This window comes from Cervus canadensis, chromosome 23 (genome assembly GCF_019320065.1).
Source record: "Cervus canadensis isolate Bull #8, Minnesota chromosome 23, ASM1932006v1, whole genome shotgun sequence".
NCBI classification, from domain to species: domain Eukaryota; kingdom Metazoa; phylum Chordata; class Mammalia; order Artiodactyla; family Cervidae; genus Cervus; species Cervus canadensis.
Window position 1 is genome coordinate 17,458,865 of NC_057408.1, and position 9,601 is coordinate 17,468,465.

Below are 9,601 nucleotides of genomic sequence, written 5' to 3' on the forward strand. Positions count from 1 at the left end.
TTAGAAAGATGGTAATGATAACCCTATATGCAAAACAGAAAAAGAGACACAGAAGTACAGAACAGACTTTTGAACTCTGTGGGAGGTGAGGGTGGGATGTTTCGAAAGAACAGCATGTATATTATCTATAGTGAAACAGATCACCAGCCTAGGTGGGATGCATGAGACAAGTGCTCGGGCCTGGTGCACTGGGAAGACCCAGAGGAATCGGGTGGAGAGGGAGGTGGGAGGGGGGATTGGGATGGGGAATACATGTAACTCCATGGCTGATTCATGTCAATGTATGACAAAACCCACTGAAATGTTGTGAAGTAATTAGCCTCCAACTAATAAAAAAAAAAAAAGAATTCAAAAAAAATTTAAAAAATTAAAAAAAAAATAAAAGAACAAAAGCTGAAAAAAAGAAAGAAAAATGCATGTATGTTAACAGGGTTTTAACCTCTAAAACCTGTATGGAAAACAAGGAAAACAACTATGAAACAATGACAGTTCCAGGACAGAACGTAAGTGTGTCAGCCTTGATGGTGTAAAGTAACCACAGACAGACTGAAACTCAGGGAAGTGAGAGGAGGCGGCACGCTCAGGGGGCAGCTCCGACTGCATCACATTTATATTCAAACTACAACCACGGGGTTATAGTTTTGAGGGTGATTCTGACGAGCATCAAAAAATTAAAGCTATGCAATGTGGCTTCCTCTGGGAAACTGGGGTGAGGACAGGGACACAGGAGCCCTACTTTTCATTTGTACCTTTCCAAATATTACCTTTTAAAATCTGTACACAGGATTCTTTTGAATATTTAAAACTTAAAAGTAAAACCGTATGCATACAAAAGTTGACACAGTAAAGACACAATTATGTAAAAGCCTTACCTCCATCACAGCTGCATATTTTTTGTCCTGAACGAACACTATGGGCGGCACATTCCTCAGGGTCTGCTGAGACATCAGAAGATGCCTGGAGAGAAAATAAGGTTTGAGCAGTTGAAGTGACATCTGGCGGAGGGATGCCAGAAACAGAAATGTCATCTCACAAAGAGGTGAGACGTGAGTTTTGTTCATCACAGTATTTGAGGATGAAAAATCTTCCTTAGCCAACTGCCACATTTCAATAGGGATATAAAATGCATTATCACAACTGTTTTTAACGCTCTAAATGCAGCTTTTGAGACCCTTATCAAGTCTGCCGTGAACTTGGGAAGGCCTGCGGGTGTCACCGCCAGCGTCCACCCCTCCATTCACGGGCACCAGCAGCGGCTCCACAGAAGGGTGGCCACCAGCCCACCACCACCAGACGCCAGACACAGAGACACTGCTGGGACACACAAGCACAGCTGCTCAGCGACAGAACTGATACACAGTCATGCGGATTTACACTAAAGCCTGGTGATCCAAAGAGGTGGGAAACATTCTGTTCAACTGACTTTTCTGATTGCTGCTGCTGTTTAGTCGCTTTAGTCGTGTCCGACTATTTGCGACCCCACGGACTGTAGCCCACCAGGCTCCTCTGCCCATGGGATTCTCCAGGCAAGAATACTGGAGTGGGTTGCCATGCCCTCCTCCAGGGGATCTTCCCGACTCAGGGATCAAACCCATGTCTCCTGCATTGCAGGTGATTCTTCACCACTGAGCTACCAAGAAAGCCCCACTTTTCTGATTACCTAAAAGCTAATAAGAAAACCATGCTGTTATCTCAACACTTGTTGGAAATCTCTCATTTTCTTGTTTCTGAGAGTGACGAGCACTCTGACGCCCAGCTTCAGAGACCACAACACTGTGAGGGATGCAGAGCAGCTGAGCAAGCACACAGGAGAACACCAGACCTGCAGGACCCTGCTCTCAGCATCTACCACCTCGCCTTCTAAAAAGGAAGCGTGGGGCTTCCCTGGGGTCCAGGGGTCAAGAACCCGGGGACGCAGGTTCAATCCCTGGACCAGGAAGAGCCCACACCCCATGGGGCAACTAAGCCCGTGAGCCCCAACTACAGAGCCTGTGCTCCGGAGCCCATGCTCTGTGACGAGAGTCACCCCTGCTCCCCACGACTGGAGAAAGCCTGTGTGCAGCATCGAAGACCCAGAGCAGCCAAAAATAAATAAAAACTTTAAGAAGAAAAATGGAAGCCTGCTGTACAGTGGAGGCAGGAGGCCCAGGGAGAAAGAGAAGAAGGAAGGAGAAAGCCCAGTTCTGAGGTTTTCCGCGTTTTAAAGACTGAGGAGAAAACTGATTAACTTTTTTCCTACCACCCAGCTCAGTGGTTCTCACTGAGACAATTTTTGGTCTCAGAACCCCCTTTATACTCTTAACAATTACTGAGGACACCAAAGACCTTTTGTTTATGTGGGTTACATCAATCAACATTTAACACATTAGAAAGTGAAGCTGAAAAATATAAAAATATGTATTCATTAATTGATTCAAATAACAGCTGTATTTTAAATGAGACTAAGAAGAGTGACACTGCTTGCTGCTGCTGCTAAGTCGCTGCAGTCGCGTCCGACTCTGTGCGACCCCACAGACAGCAGCCCACCAGGCTCCCCGTCCCTGGGATTCTCCAGGCAAGAACACTGGAGTGGGTTGCCATTTCCTTCTCCAATGCATGAACGTGAAAAGTGAAACTGAAGTCGCTCAGTCGTGTCTGACTCTTAGCGGCTCCATGGACTACAGCCCACCAGGCTACTCAGTCCAAGGGACTTTCCAGGCAAGAGTACTGGAGTGGGTTGCCATTGCCTTCTCCTGACACTGCTTACACGGTTTCAAATTTCTTTAAAACCCAGCATAATGGAAGTCAAGTAGTTTCTCACCTCTGTATCTGCATTCAATCTGTCCTACTATTTTGCTTAAAAAAGAAGGAAATGTAAGCTCTCGGATCTGTAACTGAAAAAGGAAGAGTATGTGAACAGCCCTTCAGAAAGGTGTCGACGTTCTCTGATGCTACATAGAATCTCAACGAAAGTGGTTTATTTAAGGCTGCAATGTGGAATCTGAAACCAGAGGGATGGACAGGTCACTCTCGGTACATTAAAATCCTGTGATCCTCTTGCCTTCTGAATTGACCTTTCCCCATTGGTGATTTTGTAACATCACACATTGGTATTTTTCCGAAAATACTGATTTACTAAGTTACACAGATTTTCAGAATTGATGATGCACTCTACAATATATCATCTCCAATCTCATCAAAAGGGTCTTATGAACTGCAAAGCTGTCAAACTCACAGTAGTGGGTACAGGCTTTCTCAAATTCTCATTTTCACCAAAAGCTTGAATTTTATCACTGGTAACAAACATGGTCAGTTGTTTTCTTGAAGCGACACGTTCACTTTACTCACTTTGGAGAAAATGTCTGTCAGATACCTACATCTTAATAACCACAGTTGGTTCACTTGTTCTTCCAAGTGAAAAATGTGTATTCTGGATCACAATCAGCAACCACAATATTTTTCCAAGACAACCACCAGGACTTCATCCACACTTTCCACCACAGATACTAAAAAGATGTGCCCAAGGGTCAGATTTAATAAAGGGAGTAACTTCTGCTTATTCACCAAGCATATTCTTAATGAAGCTGGCAGTTGATTACCGTGAGTATATGCTGACGCCACAGTGATGACCAGGACATCCTCGGTGCAAACGTCCACACAGCGAGAAAGGAAAACCACACCTCACCATGAAAACAGCTCTTACCTCAGGAACGTCCCCCGACAAAGGACCTCGGGGGTCCCCAGGGACCCAGGACCCACTTAGGGAACCACTGACCTGGCTTGTGGCTTATATGAAGATGTGAATTCTGTTCTGAAATTCAAGAAAACACTTCCCAAATTTTTCTTAAAAGCAAAAATGGTAAACACACTGGCCGGCAGGCAGGGTCAGGCAGACGGCTCACCTCATGTGCGCAGCACTTCTCCGCAGGATGGCCTCCGTGTGTGCGTTCTGAGCCTCAGAGAGGGTCGTCCTCCAGAAGACGCGGCAGGCGGAGAAGTCTGAAGTCAGAGAGACCTGAGCTCCCCCACCCCCGCCCCAAATCTCTGTCAGTTCACCTGGGCTCTCGTGGACAGAGAGTGTCAGCAGAGAGGCACTAACCCAAGGGCAGTCCCAGCTTTGTCCCCATCGCTAGCGCCCAGCGCCCTGACCTGACTCCAGCCCCCACCCCGCCCCAGAAGCGCCTCAGTGCCCTCTGCCCTCCCTGGGGTGAACCCACTCCACCCTGAGGGTGCAGACGGCAGGAGCCAGCTCTCCGTCCTTACCCGGAGAGGAAGGCACATGGGCCACCACTCATCTGACCCAGGTCTTCCTCTGATGGCCCATCTCACCCCCGGCAGAGCACCGGGTGCTATCTGAACCTGCCCCCCATGCCTTCCTCCCAACACCTCAAGGCACACACCGAGCCTCCCTCCTGCCTCTCCCAATGCCAGGCGCGTGATAGGGTGCAAGGCCCCTTGGCTACCTTGCAGAGCTCCACGTTCAGGTCACACAACTCCTGGCTCACTTCCGGGGTGCACAGCATGTCTGTGAGCGCTTTGTAGAGGAGACCGTTCAGGGCCCTCAGGCGCACCTGGTCTTCCTTCCGGGTTCTCCGAGAGGTGCACTTCGTCAGGAACTCCAACTGGGATGACTTGTGGGTCTCCATCAAGAAGAAAGGCCAACATTACACAAAGGCCAACATGACATCTGTACATGAACCTTACTGACAACAAGGGTCACCCTCAGTCACCTTGGCTTTTATATATACTTCATTTTACAGACCTGGACCTGTCTAGATTTTACCTAGTATCCCTTCAAAATTAAAAGCAGGTCAAGTACATATATATTTCCAAGAAAATTCTTAGTGAAATGTAATCCACATACCATAAAATTCTCCCTCTTAAAACGTACAATTCAGTGGTTTCCAGTATCAGTTCAGTTGCTCAGTTGTGTCCGACTCTGCAACCCCCATGGACTGCAGCACGCCAAGCTTCCCTGTACACCACCAATTCCTCAAGCTCACTCAATCATCAAGTCGGTGATGCCATCCAACAACCTCATCCTCTCGTTCCCTTCTCCTCCTGCCTTCAGTCTTTCCCATCATCAGGGTCTTTTCCAATGAGTCGGTTCTTCACATCACGTGGCCAAAGTATTGAAGTGTCAGATTCAGTCCTTTCAATTAATACTCAGGACTTATCTCCTTTAGGATGGACTGGTTGGATCTCCTTGCAGTCCAAGGGACTCTGAAGAGTCTTATCCAACACCACAGTTCAAAGGCATCAATTCTTCGGTGCTCAGCTTTCTTTACAGTCCAGCTCTCACATCCATACACAACTATTGGAAAAACCATAGCTTTGACTACACTGACCTTTGTTGGCAAAGTAATGTCTATGCTTTTTAATATGCTGTCTAGGTTTGTCATAGCTTTTCTTCCAAGGAGCAAGCATCTTTTAATTTCATGGCTGCAATCACCATCTGCAGTTATTTTTGAGCCCCCAAAAATAAAGTCTGTCACTGTTTCCCCATCTATTTGCCATGAAGTGATGAGACCAGATGCCATGATCTTTTTTTGAATGTTGAGTTTTAAGCCAGCTTTTTTACTCTACTCTTTCACTTTCATCAAGAAGCTCTTTAGTTCCTCTTTGCTTTCTGCCATAAGGGTGGTGTCATCTGTATATCTGAGGTTATTGATATTTCTCCTACCAATCTTGATTCCAGCTTGTGCTTCATCCAGCCTGGCATTTCGCATGATGTACTCTGTATAGAAGGTAAATAAGCAAGGTGACAATATACAGCCTTGATGTACTCCTTTCCCAATTTGGAACCAGTTTGTTATTCCTTGTCCAGTTCTAACTGCTGCTTCTTGATGTGCACGCAGATTTCTCAGGAGGCAGGTAAGGTGGTCCCATCTCTTTAACCAGTTTGTTGTGATCCACACAGCCAAAGGCTTTAGTGTACTCAGTGAAGTAGGAGGTTTCTAGTATACACAGTTTTTTTTTTTTTCTTTTTTTTTTTTTCACAGTTTTTTTTTTTTTCTAAAAGGAACCATTCGTTACATACACTTCCATGATACACATACAATATATTTCAGAAATACTGCAGACTATTACAGACTTTTACAGACTATTACAATATTACCTTCCAGAGTATTACAATAAAGCAGATATCACAATACAATGAGTCACATGAATTTTCTGGATTCCCGAAGCATATAAGTTATGTCTGCACTATAGTGTAGTCTATTAAGTGTGCAGTAGCAGTGTATCTAAAGACAATATACACGCCTTAACTGAAAACACTTTTTTGCTAAAACATGCTGACGCTGACCTGCCAAAGCAGGGATACCACAGACCTCAATCCGTAAAAAGTATGTAGGAAATGCAACACAAGGAGTGCCTGCATACCTATACATATCTGTGTTACACACACACACACACAACCTGAATGGATGTCACCATGTTAGAATCTGGTAACAGATACGACATTCTGGAAAACTGTGGTGTAATTTTTTTAAAGGTCAAATCCCCACGTTAGCAGCGTACGTACGCAGGCTCACCCCTGCAGACCCTGCTCCCTCCCGTACTGATGCAGACGGCCCACAGGCTGGAGTGCTGCCCGGGGCAGGGCCTCCTGCCCTCCGAGATCCCAAAGTGCTCGTCACTGCTCCTCCTACTTACCAAGTGAGAGCCCAAGGAAGGACCTTCATACCAGAACTTCTTCCTGTAGAAGAAAGTGAGAACTCTGCTGGATACAATGGCAAGCTGGGTAAGAAACAGTTATAAATGCTAACCGCAGGTTATGATATCACAGCTGTTTCTAAAGGGCTAAGCCTGGACATACAGACTAAGTTCCTGGGGTTCTAAAAGATTTAGATATCCACCTGACAGCAGCATGGGTTTTCAGGGAGGGACGGAAGGCAGTTTTAATTCAGCTCCAAGTTTTACCTAAGTCTACTTCTAGTCCTAAAGATGGAGAAAGGGGATCTTAAAAACACACCTACCGCACACATTTCCTACTCAACAAAGCTGCTGCCTGGGATCTGGTTAACAACTGACACCCTCACACACTGACAGCTAGGTCAGCAGAAGGCGGATGGGAGAGCCAGTCTCCTGACTGCTGCAGACAAGCAAGGGAGGGGGGTGAGGACCATCCAGGCGCCAGCAGATTAGAGATGGAGGTCAGCAGGAACTCAAGTTCCACTTTTTACAGCTACAGGTGGTGACATGGAGAAACATTTATAGATAAGCATACACCCCTGACTTAACCTGAACACATATTGTTTTCACTTTGTCAGCTGAATGGGTATAAAAGACAAATACCCCAGTAGCAATGACATACTCAGCTCCAGATCATGGTTCTGATGCCAGTGTCCAGTGAAGGAACCAGGCAGAGCTCCTTGGAGAAATGGCTGGTTCTAGTGCTGAGGCATTCTGTAGTGCCATAAAGTAAAGAAATGCTAATAAATTTCTTTAAACGTAAAAAACTACTTCAAGGGTTTCCCCGGTAGTCTACTGGTTAAGAATCTGCCTGCCAACACAGGGGACACAGGTTTGATCCCTGATCCTGGAAGATCCCACATGCCACAGAGCAACTAAGCTACTGAGCCCACAGGTCCTAGAGCCTGTGCCCTGCAATGAGAAGCTGCTCACTGCAGCTAGAGAGTAGCCCCCTCTCCCCACAACTAAAGAAAGCCTGTGGGCAGCAACAAAGACCCAGTACAACCAATAAATAAATAAAATAAAATAAAAACTACTTCAAAACCCCTAACAATGAAGTATGTCAAAGGAACACAGAAGCCACCTGAAAGAGCTACCAATGGTCAAAGCTGGAACAACTGGAGCAAAATTAAGTAGTAATGGGTTCTAACCCATGGGTGCATACTGATAGGAATTAACAAATGGAGAAAAAGAGACACATGTTCCATCAAAAGTCTCAATAATTCATGAACCTAACTCACACTACTCCTTATGTGTGAGCGGCATACAGTGACTTCCCTGCAAAGATGACAGCACGGAATCAGAGCGGGGGAGGTAACTTTACCTCAAGTGGATAAACTTGACAGACACAAAGGACCCTAGTCAGTGATCAAGACCAGCATCAACAGGGATAAACATCATGTATGTGTTCATATGGTGTGATGATGTGATGAAAATGTCACTTTACATGTATCATCTTCCCCCCAAACCAAGACCCCAGTATAATCAAGAGAAAATCATCACACCAGTACCAACAGAGAGGTATTCTACAAATATCTAACCAGTGCTCCTCAAACTGTGGAGGTCATCAAGCACCAACAGTTGGAGAAACTGACACAGGTGAAGAGGAACCTAAAAAGATGTCCCTGGATAGGATACCGAAACAGAAAAAGGACAGCAGAAAACGAAGGAAAGGTGCATAAAGCTCAGACTTTAGTTAATAATAATGTATCAGTGCTGGTTCATCGACTGTAACACATATGCCAAACCAATATAAGAGATTAATATAGGGGAAACTGTGCTCATGTGGGAACTCTACTCATCTTTGCCAATCTAAAACTTTTTTAAAGTGTATTAAAACAAAACATATACATATATACACTTACACATATCTACAATAGAATCAAAATGATGTGGAAATTAACATAATTTATTATACTTATCTCTTATCACAGCAAAACATATCCTATTTTTTTAATTCCTCAAATTAACCTCACAGAGAAAGCATTAAGGTGGAAAGGCAATTCTTACATATTTTTCTTATTTCCCTGTGATGAAACTGCTCTCCCGTAAAAACGCTTCTAATAACAAGAATCACCATCCCTCGGTGTCTGTAAGGAACTGCTTCCAAGATCCCACAAACACCAAAACTCGAGGATGCCCAACGCGTTGTGTTTGCTCATAAACTCCGCGCATCCTCCCGGACACACTAAGTCATCGCCAGGTTACTTACCATACCTAATACCATGTAAATACTACCAAAACAGTTGCCAGCAAGGCAAGTTCAGGTTCTGTTTTTTAGAACTTCGTGGAATTTCTTCTGAACATTTTCAATCCAAGGTTGGTTGAATCCGACGATTTGAAACCTCGGACCCATGGTGGAATGTAAACATCACTTGGCTTTAAAAGTTCACTTTGCTTTTAGCAGACTTAAAATCATCACAACTACAGTTGTGTAGTAAAGTACAGAAAAAAGGCAGGGTGGAAAAACCGCAAACGGCAGCCGTGACGGGTGGACTTTCACCCGCGGAGACTACGCTCACAGACTTGGCTGCGCGCTCGGGCGCCAGCTAGCGCCCAGGCGGAGCCCCCACCCTTGAGGACCCCGGCCCGGGCCACCGCCCAACGCCCTCCACCCCACTCGGGAACATTACTTGGTTTTCGAAGCAAATTTCTTGAGTAGGTTCTTGCCACAGGACACAGGCGAGCTGTGCAGACCTCGGACACCACTCAGGAGCCCCAGATGGAGCCCCGGCCGCCACCTGAGAGCGGCCCACATGTTTGCTCAGCGACTACGGACAAATGGCGACGCAAGGCGGGGCGACGGTGACAAGGAGACGTGGGGCGGGGCAAAGCCAGAGGGGGAGACCTTGGCGGGGAGACGTCGGCAGGAAGACAAACGCGGCGGGGCCGTGAGCAGGGAATGGGCGGGGCCCCAGGAGAAGTA

The 9,601-nt window shown here is 46.0% G+C and overlaps 1 protein-coding gene across 4 annotated transcripts in view; it reads right to left on the reverse strand.

Annotated features, from left to right (window-relative positions):
- RBFA (ribosome binding factor A) overlaps positions 1-9,530 on the reverse strand; it is a 16,896-nt gene extending 7,366 nt beyond the window's left edge. For 2 of the 4 annotated variants that reach the window (XR_006264997.1, XM_043444388.1), the window contains exons 1-5: positions 9,309-9,530; positions 6,637-6,679; positions 4,443-4,619; positions 3,882-3,994; positions 873-957 (exon numbers count right to left, since the gene is read on the reverse strand). Coding sequence is in view for 2 of the 4 variants with exons in the window: in XM_043444388.1 (XP_043300323.1) it covers positions 873-957; positions 3,882-3,994; positions 4,443-4,619; positions 6,637-6,679; positions 9,309-9,433 (543 nt within the window). In the remaining 2 variants the exon portion in view is untranslated. The remainder of the gene's footprint in view (positions 1-872; positions 958-3,881; positions 3,995-4,442; positions 4,620-6,636; positions 6,680-9,308) is intronic. The other 2 variants (XR_006264996.1, XM_043444387.1) reach the window with 1 other exon arrangement.
- Between the last annotated feature and the right edge of the window lie 71 nt (positions 9,531-9,601).